Raw genomic sequence first — 26091 nt, forward strand, 5'->3', positions numbered from 1 at the left:
GAGTTGTACATCATGATCAAGTAACAAAAAGCACACTGCAAATCATATACTGGCAGATAAGGGAGTGTTGTTAAAAGGATAGTTTGGATTTTTTGAAGTGGGGCTGTATGAGGTGTATTACCTACAAATCGCCAGATATTGCTTGCTGCAAACCAACCAAACTGGTGGCTAAAATAAATCATTTTAACTCACTGGTCTGCTGCTGCCTCAGTCTGTCGGCATGTTTATATTATTGTGTGACTTTGGTGTTTTAAAAGATTTGTTCGGATTCACCAAAGTCAAACAACAACACATCCAAACTAACCAGTTGAGGCAGTAGTAGACCACCTACTCCCATGTCCTGCAAGGTAAAGTTACCAATTTCATTCATGGAGTTTGGTTGGTGAGGACAGAGTGATATTTGGCTTATGTATAACAGTGGTTTCCTGTTGAGAAAAGGCTGTCTGATGGTAATCTGGTGAAAATATTCTAAATGTAGTGTACATTCAAAAGCAAAATATGTAAATTCTGCTGCTTATGGGGGTCTCTTACATTAAAGCAATAACAACCACCACAGCTGATGAAAATATATCTGACATGACTTAGGCAGGTATCGTGTTCATGGATGACATTATAATAAAATTGTATTAATGTTACATGTAGTCACATTCGCCAGGTTGCTTCCTCACTCTGATGTATCCCATATTTTCCTGGAACTTTGAGCAAGTACCACCTTACAGGAAACGCACTGTTACCTTGAATAAATGATGTATTTGTTTACGTTTGACCCGAGTTGGAAACGTTTGGGATGATGTAAGTACACAACTCAACAAAATATATAATGTGTAGTGTTGTTAGACATTTTAATGTGGAAACGTTACATATTATAGCTTCAAAATGATATTTGTTCTGTTTAGGTGGCTAAAATATGCTTTTCTGCTGACCGTGTCCACAGGTTTACATTGCTTGGTTACCTACACTGGTACCCCTCTCTGCTTCTCCAGACTGGGGACATGCTGACCTTTTATCTACTGTAGGTAATAAACTGAATGTGGATAAGTACATCATACCGCTCCGCTTTAAAATAATCTGAACTATCTGTTTAAATGACTTACAATGTTTGCAGAAATGAGAGCTCGTAGTAACCGAGGACCTTCATCATGGCACAAAATATCAAATACAACTGATGACGTGAAGCGTTCTGACAAGTTCCCATGCATGAACGTAACAGCAGCTTGTCCATGATTTTGGCGTGTTGCTCTACAGGCCGTTCCGTCATGGAGATCACTTGATGTGACAAACAATATGGGGAAATGCCAAACATTGTTTTTCACTGTGGAGTAAAAGTACCTAGTAGAACATAAATATCCTGCTCACAATCATTTGTATCCTGTTTGCACTCATGGATTTCCGTTTCTACAATGAAAACCAGCTTGTACCATCATGATTTCATACATAACACTTGATTTAAATAAAATGCTTTGTTGCATTAGTGACTGGACATTAAATGATTCTGCTGTGTGATTTATAGTAAGTGATTAATTATTACTTTCCCAGGGGGTTTGATCAGAAATAGTAACAGGACATGTTGGTGCATTTTTAAAAGCTAGTTCCTTCCAGTGCAATCAGAAGAAAACGTCACAATACCCCTTACAAACATATTTTAAAACATTCATGGACACATACAACACACAATCCATGCAGTGCTTTTGGAGCCAGTACACAATGCTTCATTGGCCCCAAGGGATTCCACATACATGTACATCTTCCTGTAGGGCAAAGGTCGCCATTTAACTTAATTTTTTTCCTAAACAGCATTTCCCAGGGAAAGTTAAAACTAACAATACCTCTTTGTCAAGTATGTCGAGGTGTATATGTGGATGTTGTTACAAAAAGAAGAAAATCTCCTCCATGTTGCAGTCCATTGCAGTTCTAAGTAGTTCATTGGATGTTTCCTTTTGTGCTTCATTCCAGGTTTAGTAGATTTGAGTTTTCTAAATAAGATGTGAAGAGAAACAACATCCAGGAGCGTCTTTGCTGGTGTTTCAATCCATAGTTAAAGGGGAGAAAAGAAGAATCCAGCCAAAACTAAAGTAAAATGCTGATCTTTCACTCATCATCAGCCGTCTCAGTGTGGGCTTGTGGCAGTAGATGATGAAAACATTTCATTTGTTTCACTGTGATCTGTCCGGCTCAATCTTGGACTCTCCGTTCTGTTTGTCATTGGACTTCTGGGACAGGTGCGTGGACACGGTGGCCGCCTGCACCACGGCTTTGAAGCTGCGCTTTCTCTTCTGGACGTTCTGCTCCGGGTGGAAGATGATGACGTAGACCTTGGGGATGTAGAGCATGCCCAGGGACACGGTGGCGCTCAGGCTCATGGACACTGTCAGGGTGGTGGTCTGGATGAACATCTGCAACAGAAATGAGGTTGGTCAGAAAAATACCCACAGGTGGATGGTGGTGATAAAGAGCCCGCTAGGGGGCCCTTCCAGTGGAGAAACCATGATAAAGTGCTCTTCAGTGGACACAATTTTGAAAAGTGCTCCTTGGAGCCCCCCTACATGTATCTTAGAAAAGCTGAGTCCCCCCTACCATAAGAATAATAATGATTCATTATCACAGAACATGAGAAGCCACAGAGGTGTTCTTCTAAGTCACCAACTATTTATGAGGGCCCAGATACTATTGCAAAACATGGTTAAAAACCCAAATATCAATACTAAAAACTGTCAAGAATCCAGTGATCAACACTTAAAATTGTTAAAAAAAAAAAAACGCCAGATATCATCACTAAAAATGGTTAAAAACCCAGATATCAAAGCTAAAAATGTTTCAGAACCTGCAATACAATTGTCTTTTCATACAGAATATACACAGACTTCTGTATGAATTGTGTTTTTTGTTAATGTGCAAATCTAATCTCAGAGCAGGCAAAGTCTTGGGGACCCCCTATGATTTTTGCCGCCTCCCTTAGGGGGGTCCAGACCCCAAGTTGAGAATCAGTGCTCTAGAGTGCATTTCCAGTGAATGAATTATGATAGCATTTTAGGGTTCCCTACTAGTGGACACAAAAGTGGCCGCTAGGGTGGTCTTTTAGTAGACAAATTATGATAAAATCCTTTCTATGTTGCCCTTCCAGTGGACAAAACATGATGAGTTACCCTCTAGGGTGCACTTCAAGTGGACAAAATCTTGAAAAGTGACCTCTAGAGTGTCCTTCCAGTGGACAAATTATGATAACATGCCCTCCATGGTATCATTCCAGCAGTGAAAACACGATGCAGTGCCATAGAAAATGATTTGCTCTCTGTGCATCTATAAATTGTTAAATACTGTAGTTCCCAGTGTACTTTTATCACAGAGGTGCAGTAGTTGTTGTACTTTAAATCTTAAAATATTTAAGTCAAATTATAAATCAGTTTTAATTTAAACCAGGAGTTGGATCTGTTTCACCATAAATGCGTCTTTCACTGCTCCAATGCTCAACCACGCACAGATGGTGTTTGTAGACAGACACCCTGAGTCTGCCACTGAAAATCCCCACACATACACAGTTATTGAGCAAATTATTGATTCATCCCTCAGAATTCTATGAGCTATCCATCAGTGTGCAGTTAATAATTGATTACATCATCCTGCATAGGTTCAAGAAAATACTCAATATGTCATCTCATAGGTTGTCACAATGCAAAGTCTTTACAATTTTCATCTCAAAGCACAGCAGGCAGTGTTTTTCCCTCTGATGAATGATTTATGACCTGGTATATGTAGTCAGGAAAGAAGAGTCTATTTATGGGCTTTGACCACATCTACACCTCACTGTTCTTCCTCCTGTTGTTGCAAATCCGACGGTAATAATGAGAAGTGACTCCTCCTGAGATCTGCCTCCAATGAATTATGAACTCATTATTCAGGCAAACTGTACAGGTCATAAATAAATCAAGACATATGTGCCATAAATAAGATATATTTGTGCCATAAATAAGTCATAAATTGTACACTATCCTCAGCAGCAGGACACCGTGGTATCTCACAGGCTGATGTCCACACAGTATAGTTTCTTTTTTATCGGTTCCTCTCAGTGACCTCTCCATCTCTAAAAGGAGCTGTGGTGATTTATGAGAGCAGAGTGGATTGTATTCATGCAACCTGGCCCGAGGCGAGCAGAAAGGCTGGCTCAGGCGCGGTGCGTGGTTCTTCCATATGTAAATACAGACATCAAGCAGGTAAATCACCGTCCTCCTACACACAGTCACACGCATGATGGGAGGATAACAGCTACTGTCTCAATGAGCCAGACAAAAGTTACCTTCTATATTTAGCTCTTTCTCTAAGTGATGATTAATTGTATGGGATGGCTGAATTTGTCGTCGAGGGGTCCCTACCGTCCCTCAGCTCATCTGACCTCTTTTTCCCTCCCTACCTCCCTCCCTTTTCTTAATTCACTTCATTTCCATTCGGAGGAGGTGAAAAGACTTTGAAAGCACCTCGGGCTTTAATTGTTTCAGCCTGACTGATTCATAATGCAGCTCTCTATTAGTCAAAGCATATCTCTGTTATTCAAATATTGCCCCAACAGTCTCGTACTTTTATGACGGCAGAAATAGCCCACAAGCTAAATTAAACCCTGAGTACAGTGGAGGCAGGATGTCCTGTGAGTACAGCAGGAAGTAAATACGATATGACAGGCAACAAATTTCAGATCAGATTTCTCTTTGAACATCCAAGGGACTCATTTTACTCTCTTACTATGAGTTTTTGTTACTGTGTGTTGCATAATTTTCATTTCCAGGATTACTTAAAATACTCCCATTGATTAATTAGGCCTAATTATCTACAGTAAAGAGACTCACACATGACTGCACTGAAATTAATGTACTGATATTAATTTAATATTTAATTGTACACCAAACTAAACTAAAATTAATCGATCTATATATACATATGTGTGTGTCTATGTGTATACACACATATATACACATATGAATATATTCTACTTATATCTAAGTAGAATATGAAGGATTTATCAGTTGCTGTATGTAAATACACCGTTCAAAGTTTACTCTTCTTCCCCAGCTCAACAAACGAGAGATAGCGAGACAACAGCACGTATATTTATAGCACGAGAGCTATAGAGTGAATTAAGTGAGAGAGATGTGTCAACGAGGACCAAGCAGTGAATTCACAGCAGCTGCATTCAAAAGCACAAATTAGCACCTCTGTACAACACTGGATTTTGTGTGAATACAGCCTGTCACCATGTCGTCAGTCTGCTCTACCTGTGTGTGTGTGTGTGTGTGTGTGTGTGTGTGTGTGTGTGTGTGTGTGTGTGTGTGTGTGTGTGTGTGTGCGTATCTCTCTCTGCAGCTCTCTCAGACTGAGAGCAGGAGAAAGAGATGGAGAATGCGATGAAACCATTGACCTCACAACTTGGATGTTGTATTAGCTGGAGGCTAAACACCACTGCTCAAAGGCTTATGCACAGAAACGTCCCAAACACGGCAAATAAGAATAAAGAAAGACAATAAGAAAATACAGGCAGTCAGTCAGACACCATAAGTCAAGATGGGGGAGAATTATTTTTATATGAACCTATATATTGTTTTATAGACATCTTGCACAGTATGTCTTAAATTTTCTTTTTAGTAGCTGTGTTTCACTTTTCATGAAAAGTGTGTCTAGATGATACTCTTTATAGTATTATTTGCAGAGACCATCAGTTCCTACCAAGGGCAAGCACTAAGGAGAAACTTAATTTTAAGAAGCAGAAACCTTGAGCAGAACCAGGCTCTCAGGTGGCACAGTACCCCCTGCAAGAGTGTTTTATTATATTACTTGATAATTGTTTCTATTGCAATAAACAATATTCAATACATCTTTTGATACTGTGCCAAAAAGAAAAAAAAATATCCTAGGAACACAAATTGAGATCCTTTTTTTTAAGTTTTGAAAAAAGAACCTGCAAAAAGAGTATTGAAGTATCAATACTTTTGACAGCTTTGTTAGGGAGTTCAGTCTGTGGACTTTAAAGCAACATAAAACTTAAGTATTCAAGTAACGTGCAAGTACCTCCAATCCTAGGAGAGGTGACCAGTAATACCTATGAAAATGTTAAACTTCCCACCTTCTCCGTGGACTGCGCTGTGCCAAAGAAGATGGGGACAAAGGCCAGCCAGATGATGCAGGTGGTGTACATGGTGAAGCCGATGGGTTTGGCCTCGTTGAATGTCTCAGGGACTCCTCTGCTCTTGATGGCGTACACAGTGCAGGTGATCATCAGTACGATACTGTAGCTCAGACACAGGATGAGGGACAGGTCGGACATGTCACACTTGAGGACTCCACGGGCAAACTCAGGGTTCGGGGGCTTCTGCTCCTCGTAGTCGATGATGGTGTGGGGTGGCATCACTCCGAACCAGATGAACACCCCGAGTAGCTGCAGAGAAAGGAGCGTTGGTTAGAGCGCTACAAAGGATCAAGGTGAGGTGTGTGAAAGAAGCTTCTACATGTGTACCTGCACTGAGATGAGTATAAAGGTGATGATCAGCTGAGAGGTGGGACTGATGAATTTTGGGGGTGTGACCGACTTCTTGCCCTGTTCGAAGATGCGGTAAATCCGGTTGGTCTTGGTGAGCATGGCGGAGTAGCTGATGCACATGCCGAGACCCAGCAGCAGCCTGCGAAAGGCGCACACGGCAACGCTCGGCTCGGCTATCATGAGGAAGGTGATGAGGTAGATGAGGAAGATGCCCGTCAGCAACACATAGCTCAGCTCTCTGCCGGAGGCCCGAACGATTGGTGTGTCATTGAAGCGGATGAAGGTGACGATGACTCCGGTGGTTGCCAGGATGCCCAGGATGGCCAAGAAGACGGGGATGATGGCCCAGGGTGAGCTCCACTCCAGCTTGATGATGGGCGTGGGCCGGCAGCCCGTGCGGTTCTTCAAGGGCCTCATGTCGAAAGGGCACATGTCGCAGGAGAACTCATCCAGCAGGTACTGGTAGCCATCGCAGAGCTCGCAGTGCCAGCAGCAGGGAACACCCTTCACCATCTTTTTCCTTTCTCCAGGCTCGCAGGGGAAACTGCACACAGACTCAGGGATCTTACGGTCACCACCTGACCACTGCATCTCCTCCGACTAGGGTGGAAGTACAAACATAAAAATACTGTCTTACTACACTAGACATATAGTAAGCACCAGCCATAGGAAGCCAGATTTTAGCCACAAATTGGTCGCCCAAGACTAACTGTAGAATCAGGCCAAATTTCTGCAAGATTGTTTGTCATTTCATCGAGTCACAACACCAGATTAATTGCCAGAATGACCAACAATCTGTCATTTGTACATTCAGGATATACTGCAGTTCAAGTATCAGCTTCTATCAAAAGATCACCATAAACATAGTGAGCTTTGCTTTTCATGGCAGAACAAACAGACCAAAGTCTGCATCTCTCAGCCATCTGTGTTTCTGCTTTGCACTTTATAGTAAAATGAATGGCACCTTTCTGTCTTTTTGTCAACATTGTTGAGGATGTGGTCATCATAGTTGAATAAACTTTATTGCATTTGTCAATGGATAAAACCAACAGGTGGCTCCATGTTTACATTTAGTGTGAGCACCATGTCATGGCCAGTCACTTGACCCATACAGAGTGAGCATCAAAATTGCAGGTTCTAGCTGTGCAGAGAGGCCTTTAAAATATACAGTATAAGTTGACACAATGTAAAACATTAATACAAACACACAGTGTCTGCCTGGCTATGGAGGAACCACAACCTAAGGGAAGAGGAAGCTCATAAATAGGAATTTATTGGCAATAGTTCAACATTTTGGGAAAATTTTTGCTTGCCGCAAGCAGGCTGAGAAGATCAATATAATTGCCATGTGTGTAAGCTAACTATGTAGCTAGAGCTAGCATCTGGTTATCTTAGCTTAGCATAAAGACTGGAAACAAAGAAACTGGGCTATGGTTGTAGCCATCTTCCAGGGCAAAAAGCATGTTAACACCACCTAATTAGTACACAAATATCACAATGATTGATTCTATACACGGTAGATTTGTTTTTCCATTTTCCGTGGTAATAGCGAGATATTTAAGAATGGTGGAAAAGAGAAAGAATTTGTTTTTTTTGTAAAAAATAATTTTGCTTCACATGGGAAATGAAAGTCCTGTGTTTGACCAATGCATGCCCATAATCCTCCTGACATGGACTTTGTCGCCATTTGTACTATATTTGTCCTTCACATAATATTTTTCTAAACCAACTGAAGCATTTTTGGTGCCTAAACTTAACCAAGTCGTTTTGGTCCCTAATCCTACCAAAACTGAACCTAACCAAGTAGTTTTTGTGCCTAAACCTTACCAAACTGCAACTGTTTCATAGAGCAATACACAGCTGGAAATGGTGCGAGCCCCATTCTTATTGTATTCTCAGACGCATGTTTTGACAACAGACATACCTCAGCAAACCACTAGCTGGCTCTTGTTAATTTCTAGTAAGTTATTGCACCAGGCCAGGAAATAGTCTGGCACATAACCCTAAGAAAAACCACGTTGTGATGTTTTTATACTTTGGTTTTTCTATGGATTGAACAAACAAGACACAACAGAGCCTTAGAGGTGTTGACGCTAAACTAACTGGCTGAAGCTACATAACTGGCCTACAAACATTAGAGTGGTATCAGTCTTCTCAAAATGTCCAGCTTGAAGAAACAGTAACAGAAGCTCAAGTAGTACCTCAAATGGACCAAAAAATATTTACATTGAGTCGGAGGTGGTTTGTCCACTGGCCGATGACCTTGTACCCAGGGTTGCTGACATTAGACAGCTGGTACTGGAAGATGTCGTAGCGCCCAGGAGCGTCTCCATTCTCGTTGAACATCACTCCAGTTCCTGCGCTGCCTGTTTGACAGAGACAGAGTTTTAATGGCCTGCACGCTATCAAAAAAGCAAAGATGTTAGTCAGAGGGGATGAAGAATTCAAGGCGTCGAAGCTGGAGACATGCACTCCCCATCTTTAGTGGTGGAGAAAACACCCACATGCTGGTGAATACAGTTTGTGTTTGCTTTCTTCAATCTTGTGCAATCATGTGAAAGCTGAGTGCAGGATGCTCTTTAGTGAAGGCTCTCCTCCACGCGTACAGTCTTTCAGTGCACTTTGCTCTGTTGCCCTAACGTGATTGAATGTTCCTCTCGGGTCCCTGCAGGCGCTCAATCAGAAAATCCCCCATACAAGCCAAGGTCATCCAGCAAGACGAGAGCAGTAAATAGGATGCTTTCATAGAACCCTTTTTTTTTCTTTTTCCAAACTGTGAGTTTTTTATGAAAGACGAGGATGAAAAGCGGGAGCGTTGTATATAAGGAAGAGCGAGGAGGCAGCCCTAGGGAGGGGACGTGCTTTGAAGAAATGTGCTGTGTTCTGTAGCTAGGTACATTAGCAGAAACATCTCAAGGCTTCCCGACGTCAAGCTGACCTCCCATCTACTGTTTTCTTTTTAAAATTTGCTTCTTTTCAAACCTTCTGCAGTGATGGGGAGCATCAGAGGGAATGCAAAGGTTTTGCCAGCATAAATCTTCCATCACTTAAGGTTTCATAGCCAGTTTGATCAAAGAAATGAAGCTTTTTTTTTAAATGTAAATCAACACACATTGCACAAGAAAGGGGGAAAATGCAGATTGAAAGTCAAAAGCTCACCATTGAAGTTGACTGAGCGTATGTATTGCAGGAGCATCCGTCCTTCCACAGGGTCCATCTTCTCACAGACACCCATGGAGCCAGGACACAGGTCCAGGTGCATGCTGTGCAAGGCGTGAGCCATGGCATACACAGCATCAATCACAAACTGTACTTTGCCCTCCTGTTCGTACTGAGAGTCTCGACTGATTCTTTCGTCACCTGGCAGGGTCAAAAGCATCAAAGATGAAAAGATGAAACTGCTCACGAACACAGAACTAGGGGAAATCAAAATGTCATCCCTGTACATTTAACTGTAGCCTGTTTACCTGTGCATTTCCTTCTTCCAGCTTCATACTTTATACCAGGGCGGGTTAGTTTGCACTTGAAGTCGTCCTCCCAGAATTCAGCAAACCAGATGTTTCTCCTGTTGTTTTCTAGAGATCTTGAAGTGAAGTACTGATCAAACCCTGAATTGTTTAACAAAGCAGACTTAATTTAATTTCATGAAAATGTCACGCATAATTTGAATCCACAGCACCCAGATCGATATCAGCATATTAATAATGATACTGTGGTAAAATCAGCAAAAAAATCAAATTTTTGCACAATGAAATATGGCTCAATTTACCAAAGGAAATATTGCTAGCAAGCTTATCAAACATCATTAATTTCCTTTATTTGTTGCACTGGTATTAGACTCATCTATCAACGTCATGTCACACACCGTTTGAATATTTGATTAAATAAATGTTACCGACCATCAATAGAGGCTCTTTTGGGCAGGATGGTGACAGCACCCTCAGCCACATCCTCCTGGTCTTGGATGGGGGAGTTTTTAGCCCCCCAGCTGTCAGAGCCAACAAACAGGAAGTGGCCTGTCAGGTTGGCCTTTTTGGCAGCCTCCAATACCCGTCTGAAAGAAAACAGGTTATAAATACTTTATCAAACTTTATTTCCTCTGCTAGTGGCCATATTCTTGTCCACATTTTATCATCTTGCTGATTTCTTTCTCTGATGTGATGTGCAACAGAGCTTGACTCACTTTATGTCGTCCTCGTTGGCAAAAATGATGACCCCACGAGCATTAGAGGTCTCCATCAGTCTCTTGATGACCTTATCAAACTCCCCTGGTCTGGGCTCTCTGGGAATCTTTATGGACTGTGCGATACATAGCCCCCCTGTGACAGAGACAGTGAAAATATGTTGGCATTGTTGTGCTTCCCTGTTTTCACCCCTCACTGTACAGTGAAATAATTCTGCATATATTACTTCTAGTAATCAATATAACTGAAACCTTAAAAATTTGACCTTTGTGTATAGATTACAAAAAGGTCAATATGGCATGTAAATATAATTACATTATCATAGATATTCATGTTTCCCTTTAGGGTAAATGGTAGTCTTGCATAGCCAGCATAATCTATACCAAATTTTATTGTATGCTGGTGATCAAGGAGAAACATGTTGGACTTCCCAAACAAAATGTTGACCAAGGAGTAGCATTACTTTTAAATGAAAGTTTTAGGTTTGTTAATAATAGGCTTAGTTATGTGGCGCTAGTGATACTAACTGAAGTTGCTAGTTAGCCATCTAGGTAGTTGGAGCATCCACACCTATCCTGCCTTCAGTAAACCAATCACAATCATCTTGACGATAAACCCAAGATACAGTGATAGTGCTCCTGCAAAATAGTCTTGGAGGCGGGGGGCTTGTTTTGGTGGAACATTTCTATGTGGGGTTAGGGTTAGTTCTGACAGTAAGCTAACATTAGATAGCTAGATTGCTAGCTTGGAGAATGTTGTTGTTTCCCATTTGAAAAAGACCTGAAACAGGCTTCCAATGGCAGGCTTATACCCACAGTCTACATCCGCTGAGTCAGACTACATAAATGGTCAAACTCTTTTCATTTTCATGAATTTTTATCTAGCACATCTATGGGGTCAAAACAGCAATTTGTAAAATTGTTTAGTTTATGACTAAATATGTTAAAAGTAAATGACATTCTTAGCACACTAACAGGCTAAATCAATGGTTAACATGATAAACATTATACCTGCTTATTGTCAGCTTTGTCATTGTGAGCATGTTAGCCTGCAGATATTAGCATTTAGATCAAACCAGCCCTGCACCTAAATACAGCCTCACTGAGCTGCTAACACATCTGTAGAATCTTGTTTGTATCTAGATGAAGCCACTAGCCAGTACTGAAACTAGCAAACATGTCAAATGACTGAATAATTCTCTTACCCAAGTATAAGACAAAACATTACATTGAGTCTTTATAAGAAATAATAGAAAATTAAGTTTCTACAACCAAGCAAGCAACTTTGAGATATGTACATTAGTGTTAACATGCTCATAATGACAGTGCTAATATAGAGATGTTAAACAGGTATAATTTTCAATTTTCAAAGTTCACAGCCCAGTTTTTAATGGATGGGGAGAGATTTGAGCAGGATATACCAGTACTTAGGTATTGATTTTGATTCTCAGTTACAGTGGGCTCACTAAGTAGACTATGTCTGTTCATGAATCAGCCATTTTTTATTGAGAAGGCTCAGGGTCCATGGAGTAAATAAAAGCATTATGGTACTGTCCAACAGGGCAGTCACTTTATCTATTATTTGTTATGGCATCACAACATGGTTTGGAAACCTGTCCGTCAAACTCAGATCTCAACTCCAAAATCTGATCAGAAGGGCTAGAAAAATAATTGGCACGCTGAGCCCATCTTCTCTCCAGGAGATATTTGAGGTGACAGTGAGGAAGCAGGGCCTTACGAATACCCATGATCCAACCCACATCCTTCATAAAGAGAAGAGGCACAGTAAGAAGTAGAGGCAGAAGGTACAGGTTACCAATCATATCAATCAAACTACCGAACAGTAAGAAATAAAGTTAGACATCACGCAAAATTCTTGGTGTCCATGTTTCAGTGTGTGGATGCGGGTGTGACATGTAGGGGATAATGCCCACTGAGGTGTTTATCAGGAGCTGCAGTGTGGAGGCCAGAATAGTTGCCTAACAAGATATTAACTTGTTTACGTGTTGCACTAAATTGTAAGCAGAGGTTTTGACTGTATCCCTGTTGCTATGGTTACTCATTTGATTTAGAAACAGACCGTTGAAACTAGTTAGTAGGGGTCCATTATCAGGAATTCATGGAAACTCTGCCAGCTGATCAGAAGATCAGAATCGGTATGATGTATGTTAATTGTATTTTCACTGTATAAGCGCATGGCTACGTCTAATCTCACCATGTTCGTCTTAATTTAGCATGTTGGCATGCTAGCATTTAGTACTAAGTAGTACTAAACACAAATACAGCTGGAGGTGATGAGCATGTTATAAACCAAAATATTAGGGATGTCCTGATCACATTTTTTTGCCCCCGATTCCGATTCCGAGTCCGAGTCATTTGATTTTGAGTATCTGCCGATACTGAGTCCCGATCCGATACTTCAGCAATGCATTAATAAGAAGAAAAAAAGAGAACATATCCACATTCCCACCACATGAAATGCCCAGTTTGCACACATTACAAGTGGCTGTTGCACTGCCTTCGCTGTCCAGTTTAAAATACCTCCAAACTGCAGACATTTTCGCTGTCCCAAGGTGACATGTTTGCCCTGCGTTAGCCTACTAACTACCAGCTCACTACTCTTATGCTGTCTGAATTCCCTGCCTGCCATAAATTGTGACGTTTACGGTGTTGTTTCTGTCTGTGCAACAATGAATATTGATGTTGTGGAACTTATTAAAATTAAAACTAAGCCATTGTCATTCCATTTGACAATCTCTTTGTACCTCAGGATGAATTTAAAACTTGAACATGGCCATGCTTGTTGTTTTGTAAGGTTAAATCCGATAATGTCCACCCGATTCCGATCATTTGAAAATCACATGATCGGCCCAGATTTCCGATCACGTGAAGGGATCGGGACATCCCTACGAAATATTGTATAAAATCAGAGTTTTGAGTTAAGAGACCAGTGTGTAGGATTTAGTGGCATCCGGGGAGCTTGCAGATTGCAAACACCTCTCACCCTCCCCTACCAAGCATGAAGGAGAACCTAAGGGGGCTGCAAAAAACATGAACGATCCTCTCTAGAATGAGTGTTTGGTTTGTCCATTCTTGGCTACTGTAGAGACATAACGGACTCATAGATGTATTATAATAAACTAGATACAGAAGGCAAAGATGGTGCCCATTCAGTCAAATGAGAATTGCCCTTCTGGAGCAAATGCTAGCTTTCCACAGTATGTGGCCCACTGAGAATGTGCAGTGGTGTTTCTCCAGCTGCCACCTCCTGCGAGTTCCCACTGGCCCCATAGACTTTACATTGCAGTGATGTCACAGATTTTTAAATAACTTTTCTCAACTCTCTGAAAGTTTTACAAATAAAACTGCATGGATCAAAAATTCATAATGCAAATAGTTATAACAGACCTTGTTTGCAGTTCGAGTTACCATCAGTCTTACAGAGCTCTTGTTTGTAATGATAGCTTATGGGTAAAATGCTTTTTGGGCTGCAGGAACACCACAAGTGACCACAGTGAAAAATTAGGAAGCAAGACTGAGCAGCAATACTCTATCTAGATTTATATACTCCATCATTGGTGTGTGGAAGAGAATCCTCGCCCTCTTCTGAGGTACAAAATCACAAACATTTAAATTTTTTAGGTGATTATACGCTAATGAAAACATATTTCTGCCAATTGATCCTTGTAAATCTAACACACTAGGCCTTTAACTAAAGTTGGTAGGCTACCAAATTAATTGGTAGTTCCTCAAGTACTTATCGAGGTATTTCACTCCCAGCTATACATGTCAACTTCATGCTGGCACTAGGGTGTAAGTCAAGGGCTCACTAAAGCCATTAATGTACATCATTAATGTACACAAGATTTAATGGAAATCCATTCAACAGTGTGTGTCACTAGTGTGCCTAAAAATGACATGCAGGTATAGAAGTCAACTGTGCAGCATTGGCAATGATTAGGGCTGAGTATCACTACTCAATACCTTTAAAATATCAATTGAAATAACCCAGTACCAAGTAGTATAGAAACTTCTCCAGCCAAACTATACCTGCATTCAATCCTTTTGGTGCCTAGATCTAGAAAGAAATGAAGTACTCCATTGGTACTGGTGTCACTTTAAGGGTACTGGTCTTGGTACTGGTATCTTAATTTGTAGAAGAGTTTTAATGACATGAAATCTGAACTCTAGTAACATCATTTGAGCTTTTAAACCTGCATGAAGTGCTGACTTCTGTTTGCCCTGTTTCTTCTTGTATTAAAGGATTTTTGTTTCCTATTTTAGTCTTTTAATGAGTCAGAACAACACAGCTTGATAATGAGTAATCCCCTTTTTGTCACAGCAGTGAGTTCTCAATCGTACAGCCACAGACACACAACCTGCTTCTCTGGATATCTGGAGGAAGGCGTCCACGCCGCTCTCTCCGTAGTTGCCCTCAGAGGCCAGCGTGGAGACGTAGTTCCAGCCCATGGCTTTGACTATGTCCACCATGGCCTGAGCCTGGTAGGAGTCGGGAGGCACCACACGGGAGAAGAACTCGTAGCGGCTGTTGTCGCTCAGCTCTGGGGCAGTGGAGGCGTAGCTGATCTGCGGGATCTGAGACACAGGGATGGGTCAGCGGTTACGAAAGGGTTGGGTCAAGTGGAAAACATGAGCAGTACTGATTATTAGGCCAATATACCAAAGGTAAAAAAGAATGACGAGGAGAGGCAGTGAAGCATATTAGAGGATGATGCACCACTTACTCACAGACAAAACCTTAACAGGCTCTAAATGGAGGCCTCCCACATTAAAACTGACATGATGTAGTGCATTAAAATCCCAAAATTGGACTATCAGAGTGAGCATTCATCTCTTGAACAGCCTGTGTTCTCGGTAATTCTCAGAACTGAGGTGACTTCACAGCGCGATCTGCCCGGAGCTGGTCTGTGCCGAGGCTCCAACGTCACAGTGAGATGCAGATGGTAGGAAACACAGCTGTAAAAGCATTTGTTTGGGGAAAAAATGGATGAGAAGATTAATTTACTGGTGTGCTACTTCTTTAATGACACAGTTTATGTCGACAGTCTCAACTCTGACCCTGTTAATGCCGGTCCCACAGCGTGGCTTAGCGCCGGGCCCTCTGGGCGAGGCGAGGAGAGAAAGGTAGACACAAGGGGTAGAGAAGGAGAGAGGAGCGAGAGAACCATTTCACAGATTATCTGGAAGGATTATAGGGGTTTTAGTCAAATTACGTTAAGCACAGAGGGAGAGACAGAGATCAAGAGACTAGAAAAAGGCTAGCATTTCTCAGCTGTAAGCCATACAATATATTTAATTCTGATGGCCACATGTAGCCGTGCATGTGGCCACTGCTGTGTGTCGGCCCCCATCGAGCTCCAGTTTACTGGTCAGCCTCCATGTTATAGACCACATCCTCAACCAGGGTTCAACTTTCTCCAAAAAAAAGTTTCTCCATCGCTGCTTGACAAGTTTCTTGAGTGACACAGGACAACAGTGTCTGTAGAAGTCTGTGTCAGTGCCAGTGAGGTGATTCAGTTGTTCGCATACAAATTTGTAACAAGGAAGAAAACACGTAATCCTCTCCAAATTAATCCCATGGAAGCATCTGCACCAATTGATGATGTAAAATCAATGAGCCATATCAATAACACAAGTATCCACTTACAGTTGAGTGTAGGCAATATGAGGGGGGGGATGCCATTACTGTTGTTAGCAAAGTGACCAAAATACATCCTCCTTGTTAACCTGCCATCCCCCACCTCCACCCTCGGCGTAGCAGAGACACTGTGGGGGCAGATGGGTTGTTTAATTGAATATGTTAGTCTAGTCTGCCTGACTTATTGATCTTCTTTTTTTTAGATATGTTTTTATCTTTCTTGTTACACTGCTATGTGCTACAGTTTTATATAGGACATGAAATAAATAATAAACTAATTTTTTTTATGTTTTTCTGACAAAAGTGTGTATAAGTTAGAATCTAGATGACCCCCACCCATGGCTCTGAAATATCAGTAACTGTGTATGTACTTTATTTAGAAAATACAGAACCAAAAGAGTCATTATATGTCAGTTTGCTAGTTGTGGCTGAAAGAAATTAAGAGTGTCTATTTGCACCTGGGTGGGAATAGTCACATGGCAGCTAAATGGCTATTAACCTTACTTTCCCTCTAGAATAGCTAGACAAATAACAAAGAGCAGAAAAATCTCAACAAAATAATTTGGTTAGTTTTTTGGAAAAGATTATAGTCAGCCAATCTGGTGATTTACACCTCAGGTGCAAATAGCTTTGATAGATACAGACACCTGGGTGTTTCTCCCTGTCATGCTAGGCTATATACACCCAGGTGAAAATAGGCACGTTGGCTATTCCACCCCGGGTGCAAATAGCATTTTTGGCCACTGAAACCTGGATACTGGTTACTAACAGCATTTAATAAACAATTAACAAATAGCTGTACAACTGAAATCTTCCCCCTTAATGATTGAAACTGTCCAAGATACTCCAGGATCCAAGCTGGGCAAATATGATTGTGGTTTAGTTCTCACTTAAAGGTCTGATTAAACTAAATGTGTGTATATGTGTTTTTATAATGCATTTATTTTTATGATCGTCAAGGTCAATGGCTATCAATGGTATTAAAGATTTATTAAAGGTTCATTAAAAGTATAAAATGTGCACTGAAAGAAAATTGATCAGAGATGTTTAAAGATCTCCTCCAGACATGTATTACGATATATATATATAGTCTGCTTAGAACAACAATATGTGTCTAATGTGTTTTTGCTGGAAAAAATAGTATAATTTCCACATTAAAATATTTTAAAAAGGCATCAACACCTTCTACCCCATTAAAACGTTAAGAATCTCTCGTGTCTGTTTTCTACTCTTCTCTGTGTATGTACACTGGCAGCTTCAAGTTTCTACATCACACTTGTGTAAGCTGCACATTGAACCAGGATTGACTGATGAAATCATGACTGTAAGTCTGCCCCCTTAAATTAAATGTTCAGTGAGCACAAACTTTCCACTCTGAGCAGATGAATGTGAAAACTTGTCTCAAACTCTGCACATAAATCATTCTGCACAGTGAAAGTCAAATATTCAACTGTAGGAACACGAAGGGAAAACACATATTTTTGAATGGAGGAGGACTTTAATGTATTTAATGGACTGATTTCAATTATTATCACAACAGAACTGAGGGTCACTGCACTGTCTACAGTTGCTATGACTCAGATGCTATGTGTAGTATATTGAAATAATGGATGATACTAAAAAAAAGTATGCCCTACAATAACTAATACTAGCACTCATAATATGTCCATTTTGAATAATTGTTTTGTTTTTTAGCACATTGACATTGATGACACACATGATTTTAAAAAACAAAGAAGAAATATTGATATTGTGTTAATTATACACATAATTTTGTGTAAATAATCCAGCACCTCTTAAGCATACTGTATGCTCTTAAATTAACTACAGTTACAGACGTTGTCTCCACCTCTCTGTTCTGTATTTTAAATGTAAATCATTTGCCAACAAAGAGACAAAATGCACAACAAACAAAGCTGAAGATTCATTTTCTATACATATTGTGATAATATCGTTACTGTGAATTATTTGTCCATTCTAACTGTTTCATGAAAATCTGATAGCATGACAACCTTAATTCACAACCCAGATGTGTTCACTTTGCAGCCATATAAAAGATGATCAATTATTGATTTCTTCATCAACTAACTGAATCAACTGAACATTTCAGCACTGGATGGTCATTTTTTAAAGCTAAAGGATCCTATTATTTAACAAGTGAAAATGTTGCATACAAACTGATATAATACCCTTCATAAATTGCAATAGAGACAGACTACTGATTATATGAAATGATGTACATGTAAATACTGTGATGTGGAGTCAATATGATATCTGCATGTGTGATAGATGGATCCGCTGCTCCGGCTGAGAGCAGATGGTCAGTGTATAGTGAACATCAGTCTAGAAGCATCCGCGGTCCGGAGAGCAGCACATATGGACAGTGGGAGGAAACACACCATTTAGCTAAATCTACTCCACACCGTCCAGCCTACAAGTTGCTGTTATCCTAGAACCAATGTCATCCCGCTGCCCTGACGCTCTATTTTCAGCCCAGGGTCCTGAGCTGCTGAGAGGGGCTTAGTGGAGGTTGGGATCTATAATTCTGTAGTTAACATCTGCCCTGTGTGCAAGCTAGCCCCTACTTGGATCTCAACTCAGCATCCTTACTATAAAAGATGCACCAGCGTGTAGCATTATGTAGAATCTTTTTTTTTTTTTTAAATGTAAAACTAATTTGGCCAATTTGAGTCAGGCTAGTGCTTATTTTTAGGTATTTCTAGGTTCCTGGCAGGCTGTCAGTAAGTCGATGAGAACATGGCATAATGTGGGATTTACACAGACTCAGTGTCCCATCATTGTTATAAGCAGTGTAATCAATCATCAGAGGTCAATCATCTGTTAAAAAAACAACACGGATTAGCCTGCAGAGGCCTCCTATGACAATGGATTCAAAATCCTGTTATATGTGTACCTACAGTATCATCAGCACAGAAACTCATTCACATTATTCATCGTTTTAAATGACTTGTTCCAAATCATATCGGGTTTAAAATGTGCTGAATATGTGCCTGAACTATAGACTGAATGATAAATAGGTCTACACAGCAGCAATAAAGTCATACGTGCAATATTATCAATCTAAGTATCCAGTTAAATTATGTTATGTCAGGAGTACTTTTAATTAGATTTATAAAATCTATGACTGAACTGAACCATGTTCATGCTCCAGAACTAACAGTGAAAATTTAATGATGGCCCTATTCATCATCTGAGAGTGGACTTCAAATGAACCTTTGTGTGCAGCAGCAGTGAGCTCATTTACAGTACAAACATGAACATGTTCAATGAAAGAGAAGATAAAAAATTCAGCTAGTTTGTGTGCATTCAGACACACTCTCTGAGCACAGCGGGTCACTGATATCACTTAATGATTTTCAAATCTAATCATACAAAATGATAGTGGCACAGTCACAGTTCAGTTTTGAAGCTGTTAACTAACTCTGTAACTGTTTTAACCAACTTAAAATGACAATATACTGGTAACCCAGTACTAGTAGAGCATGTGTCCCATATACTGAAGCTGTGTGTCATCAAGGGATGATAATACTATAATGACTTGTTCTTTATCAAAGTCCAAAAATTAACATGAATGTTTGAATTATAAATGTATAATTGAAAAACAAAAATAACGCAGCAGTCACTAGCAGTCCTTTTATAAAAGAAAATAAAAATTACTTTTCAAGGTACTACAAGGTTCCCTCCAGTCCATTGTTGTCTGTGTTTTCACCACAGTCTAAAGAACTGGGAAGACTGGGCAAATTAGTCTGCTAATGTATAAAAAACACAAAAGCTGTCTTAACACATAATTTTTGCAATTTTGTGACTATACAACAATGACAATGCCATATAAAGGGACAGACTGGCATCATTTTTTGTTTCTAGTTCCCACTGGATTTTATTCTCATTGAGGGGATTAAGATTTTTTAAAAATGGTGGCTGAAATAAAATGCTGCATGACCAATCAGAAATGTTCAGCACTGCAAAGCCCACCACTCAAAATTCCTCTACTTTTAGAAGGTACAGTATGTCCCCACCAGCAGGGATTTTTCGGGGGCTAAAATGATGTCCCAGTAACGCGCCCCTGGTGCCTGATCTCTGCTCCCTGTTGTGGAAATGCACTGAGTTCTTCCAAAGGTTTCTATTTCCTGGGGAAAGTTACTGCGGTGGAAATGCAGCATTTGTCACAATCAAATACAGTATGAAAACTTTTGTTTTGTTTTTTCACAGTATCTTGATATAATGTTACATCCCTAAAAAATGTTAAGATTTATGTCATTTCTGCTTTTATTTTGATAGTATGACAGACTGGAGAAACAGGAAACACAAGGAGAAGGAGGAGGTGATGACATTCCTGTTTACTGGGCATAATCAAACTGGTTAATGTTGCCATTACATTATACACGTCTTAGCCACTCAACCACCAGAACACTCCAAGTATTCAGTAATATAAGAGAGATTTTTTTTGTGTAATTTTTACTATCCGTTCAATCGTCATTGGACCCCTCAGACTTATCTTAGAAACAATTCTCAGGTTGGGAACCACTGTTTCGACTCATGTGCCTCTATGTCTTCCTTTGTGAATGGATTAAAAAAAGAGAAATCAGTACAGGATAATGGCTTTCACCTAGATTCCACTCATCAGCTTACTTACTGAAAAGAGGAACTGTCCCAAATATTTTGCCCTCTGTGTTTAAAGGTGGGGTAAGTGATTCTGCAAAAGGAACATTAATTATAGAGTCTCATTCTCTGGTCGTCAAATACTGACGCTTTGGGTTGGTGGCTCAGACTGAACCACTGTCCTAAAAAGTTAGTAAGCAAATTTCATGAGCTTTTGCTTATTTTCTGCACTAATCTGAAGTCCAATAGAAAAATCCCAGTGGCTTTTTGGTAAGGGGACCAGAGCGATTCAGACTTCCAGGTTGGCCCACAAAAATAAGTCATCCAGCAGCTCTGTGAGACTCAATAATCAACCCAACCCAAAACATCAGTATTTGACAACCTGGGATTGAATCTCAACAGTCAGCTGTCTTCCTCCAGACTCACTTGCTGCACCTTTAATGAGGACAGGAAGTGAAAGAAAACTCACCGCAAACAGTCGGAGCACATTGGCTACCATGATGGACACCGAGCTGCCAGACGCCCCGATCACCCCAACCACTCTCTCTGGTTTGGGGATGATGGGAGGCTCTCCGTTTGAGCAGCGCACATCCGAGGTGTCCTTCTGGATGAGGGCCTGGACGAAGGTGAGCGACTGCTCCAGGGCGTAGGTGTCTCTGGAGCAGGTGTCCAGAATCCGGGCCCCCAGGGTGATGTTAGGCAGCAGGTCCGGGTCGCTGTTGATCTGGTCCAAAGCGTACAGCATGGCCTCCAGTCGGTGGATCCCCTTTTCTCTCTTGACCTCCCCGCATGGCACCCCAGCAGGTCCCCGAGAGTGCACGGGGAACAGGCCGCCCAAGGTGATGTCACCCTCGATTTTGATGGACTGGGGTTGGGTTCCCTGCTGTGCCCAGGAGCCCGGGACCATACCCACCAGCAGCACCCACATCAGCTGAAGCCATATTTGGTATCTAGAAGGTGTACAGGGCCAGGAGCACTGAGGGGATGAGCAGGCCTCTGTTGTCATGGTGATGACCATAGAGGTACTGACAGCACCAGGCCACTCCCACTACCTTTGACACCTGAGGGCAGTCAGACAGAGAGGGGCCTTTAAGGTCTAATTATCATCATGCACTGTAAAAAATGATACCGGAATATAGTGGAGTCAACTAACCTTTTCTCATTAACTTAACGTAAATATACAAGATTTATTTATTCAAGTTAATTAAACTTTTTTTTTTAATTTTCAGAACACTTCAGAATGTATAAACACAAGTTCTTCTAACTTGAAGTCATTTAACTTGAAGTGATGAGCTGAGTGAATGTACTGTACAGAGTTCAATCAACTCATTAAATTTAATTTTAAGAAACATGATCAGCATTTGCAGACTTCCCAGCATGCATTATATTAGACTTTCCCGGGACCCTTTTTTTAAAATAGAAATTTAGAAGACAACATATGTATTGAAAACTAGCTGTGTGTCATTAATACACTTTAAGATAAGCTGTGGTTGCTTGTTTTAATGAAAACATTGTGAACTGTGACAAAGGATAGTGATTTCAGTCGATACACCCTTTCACTTAAAATTAATTTCATAAACTCATTGGCTCCAACAGGAGCAGCTGCAGCTTTAAGTTCTTTGAACTGACTTCTCAAGCAGAGAAAATGTAAAATCAAATCAAATTTCTTTGTAATTCATCTATGTGACTGAGGAAGTTAGTTAAATTGAACATTTTATGTTCATTTAACACATTTGCTCAAGTACAACTGAATTAATATAGAGTTTATTTGTTTTGAATCATTACAAAATTACTTCAACTTGTCTTTTCAAATTCAGTCAACTCAAAAATTTAAGGCAGTCCAGACCTTAGCTTTGTTTATTTTTACAGGGCAATACTTGGATCTCTTTGTCTCCAATGTTCTTCTTGAGCTCAGTTTTAAAGCTGAATATATCAGTTTTTTCCCCACAGTGCTGAACCACATCACTTTATATTCTGTTTTTCATTTGATCTGTCACAGTGATGCTCTGTTATTGTAAAATATTTAAATACAACATGCAAATTTAAATGGTGACAAGACAAAATGAAGAATTATGAATGTGTATTTGACACTTTTATTCGCTGTGATTTTGCATGACAGGTTTGGTATGCTTTGGATCAAGTCTTTGTTGTCTTTCAGTTCTTTGGGTTCTTTGGTTGTTGCCTGTATGCACAACATGACATTGTAACTGTAAACCCGCCAATGAATGACGTAAATGCTAAAATAATACCCTCGTGTATCAGGTAACAGAATGAATACAAGCACAGAGCCAGCTAGAAGCTTTTTTAACATTTCTGATATTTTTGAGAAATTTTCTGACTTAAAATTTTTTTGACTTGAATCTTCTGTCTGTTTTGCTACATTACATCCCAACTGAGAAAATACTTTTTATAAAAAGACCAAATATAATCAATATATGTACGTATACACCTTCAGAAAGCTGTAGCTGAGAAGATTTTAGTCAGTATGCAGGACGACACAGGGTGAATATTGGAAGCTTTTATCATGCAGAGCTGAGAGCCCATGATGGAAAACACCATAAATTTTGCAAAACAGAAAACATCAACTGAGGCTTCACAGCATTTCATGCTCCAAAAGTTGGAGCAGGTTAATTTTATCTGCATGAGGATCACGGATAAAATCACAGTAAACAAAAGATCCCACAGACACTAAAATAAATAAATAAATGGTCAAGAGTGTAAATATGTTTAATTTTTCCAGGCTAAACTTAGACAATAGAATAATATGGTGTAACTTGTGTTAAAATCATGTTTATTAAATCCAAATATCTAATATGACTTTGGGCAGAGCGATGTGAGCAAAATAAAATGATATGATATTTCTGATGTAATAAATTTATTTTGATTTTGCAACAATATCGCAGGGATGACTATTGGTACTTTCACAAAATACAAACACAATGAGATTTTTGATAAATAACCATCAGTAATGTGGATATAATGACAGAGTGGGTAAAGACAAACAATAGAACAGCAGGAACAGACTGATAAATTCAGAAAATGACATGACTTTACCATAATGCAGCTGTTAAAACCAGGAGAAGACAACACTTATGTAATATCATGTTATAACAGTATCCCAAATCTAAAACATATCTGATATCAGCGTAATATCTATATGTTGCCCAGACCTAATTGTATTATTATGAATAGGTTCACACTACTTTTTTATGATCTTAATATCTATATTATTTCTTGATTTATTCTTTAGCTGTTTTATACAATGTCAAAAAAAAAAAGAAAAATGTCTATTGCAGCTGTTAAAGTGATGTTTTCAAATTATGCATTCTCTCTGAATAGTAGTTCAACCCCAGTTTGCAGTGATGTAAAGCAGAGAAAGTGCTTGAATAATGATCAGTTAATAAGCTCTTGGTCTGCTAATCAATTAATCAACTGAACATTTCAGCACTGAACAGTAATTGCTTAAATGTTTGTGTGAATCTGCTGTTGAATCTGCTGTTTGTCCTGTTATTTAACAAGCTGAATTTGGGGATTTATATCATATCACGATATAACGATATCCAAAAGACAATATGGTGACTCATATCACAAGCTAATTTAAATTGTAATTACTATAAATATTCTTGCACCACTAACTATTTCATCATGTTAATATATAGATTTTTTATTAATTGTTTAGTCAGAAGTCATAAAAATATAAGTTGCAAAGTATTTTCAGATTGTGCATCTTGTCTAAACACTGGTTCAAACTCAAAGACAGTTCAGTTGCAGCGATGTAAAACAGAGAAAATACTAAAATAATGAGGATTATTAAACATTTCAGCACTTAATGGTGATTTCGTAAAGGTTTGTGTGAATCTACTGTTGAATTTGCTGTTTGTCCTGTTAGTTAACAAGCTGAACTGGAAAAAAAACACTTACACCGTATCATGATGTCACGATATCCACAGCAATATCCAGTCTCATGTCACAATACTGATAAAATATCAATAGATTGCCCAGACTTGATATGGATTTAGGCAGGTTACATGCTTACAGCTTTGCTTTCTTTTAAATCGCAATAGGCTTAAACGCATTCTTAAACCCACATTATGATGCTGAATCTTTACATTTTTCTGTACTGCCCTTGCAAAGTTTGATTTCATGGAAACTAGTTAAAAGTTCAATAAAAAAAAATCAATAAGAGCATAATGTGAATCTGCAGAAATCAAAGCTGCATAAATCACACAACTGTTGCAGACACAATTTTCCCTTTTGAAAACACCATCACATGCAGCTTGTGAGTAGAGAAACATCTCCATGTAAAGTCTCCTCTTACCTTCCCATTCTTCATTGACCAGTCTTGATTTTCTCCGTCACATGAGCTCTTCCAAACAGGCCTCCATCCATGGTCCGAAATGTGATTATTGTGTATCTAGAGGCAAGGCTCTCCTCTCCTCACCAAAAGTAAATCCTCTATCATCTCAGACGGCCGGCAGCAGTGCACTCTCAAAAATAAGCACAACACACTGGAAAACAATGGTCTCAAATAAAAAAAAATAAAAAGAAATAGTTGTGATTTACAAAGAGAAAATGAAAAGAGTGACTTTTGAGGCGTCAGGGTGTGGTATCATGGCAGAATGAGGGAAAAAGTGGAGGAAAAGAGCAACATCACAGCAGTGAGATTCTACAAATCACTGCCAAATCCCTTAAAAGCTCTCCCTGCCTCTCTCTCGTTCTTTTTCCTCTGCGTGCATCTCTGTCCAGGCACTCCCCCCTCCTCACTCCCCTCCCTCCCTCTCTGTTGAACCCTCTCCTTACCCGTTCTCTCAGTGCACTAATGGCCACAGATTGGGATTATCATGCAGGCGTCTGTGAAGAAAGCACTAGGTGGACTAGCCCATTTCTTTTTTTTTTTTTTTTTCCAACACACAGCTGGACCAAATGCCCAACCCTCCCCCCCTTCCTCCCTCCTCCTCCTCCTCCTCCCCCCCTGCAGTATGATGGAACTCTGTCACTTTGAGAGATTAGATGAGCAGCGATTTGATTCATACTCTCACTAACATGCCACACACACACACATACACACACACACACACACACACACACACACACACTCTCCTCACACAC

The 26091-nt window shown here is 39.9% G+C and overlaps 1 protein-coding gene across 1 annotated transcript; it reads right to left on the reverse strand.

Moving 5' to 3' along the window:
- Positions 1–752: 752 nt before the first annotated feature.
- Positions 753–25733, reverse strand: grm6b (glutamate receptor, metabotropic 6b). The gene is made up of 11 exons (XM_084728081.1): positions 25301–25733; positions 21452–22043; positions 15083–15299; positions 10704–10839; positions 10420–10574; positions 9988–10128; positions 9680–9880; positions 8747–8886; positions 6497–7120; positions 6107–6418; positions 753–2393 (listed from the first exon to the last, which is right to left on the reverse strand). The coding sequence occupies exons 2-11, from the start codon at positions 21998–22000 to the stop codon at positions 2154–2156; spliced, it is 2715 nt and encodes a 904-aa protein (XP_084584207.1). The 5' UTR covers positions 22001–22043; positions 25301–25733; the 3' UTR covers positions 753–2153.
- Between the last annotated feature and the right edge of the window lie 358 nt (positions 25734–26091).

This window comes from Lutjanus erythropterus, chromosome 2 (genome assembly GCF_056507025.1).
Source record: "Lutjanus erythropterus isolate fLutEry1 chromosome 2, fLutEry1.hap2, whole genome shotgun sequence".
Taxonomy (NCBI): Eukaryota; Metazoa; Chordata; class Actinopteri; order Lutjaniformes; family Lutjanidae; genus Lutjanus; species Lutjanus erythropterus.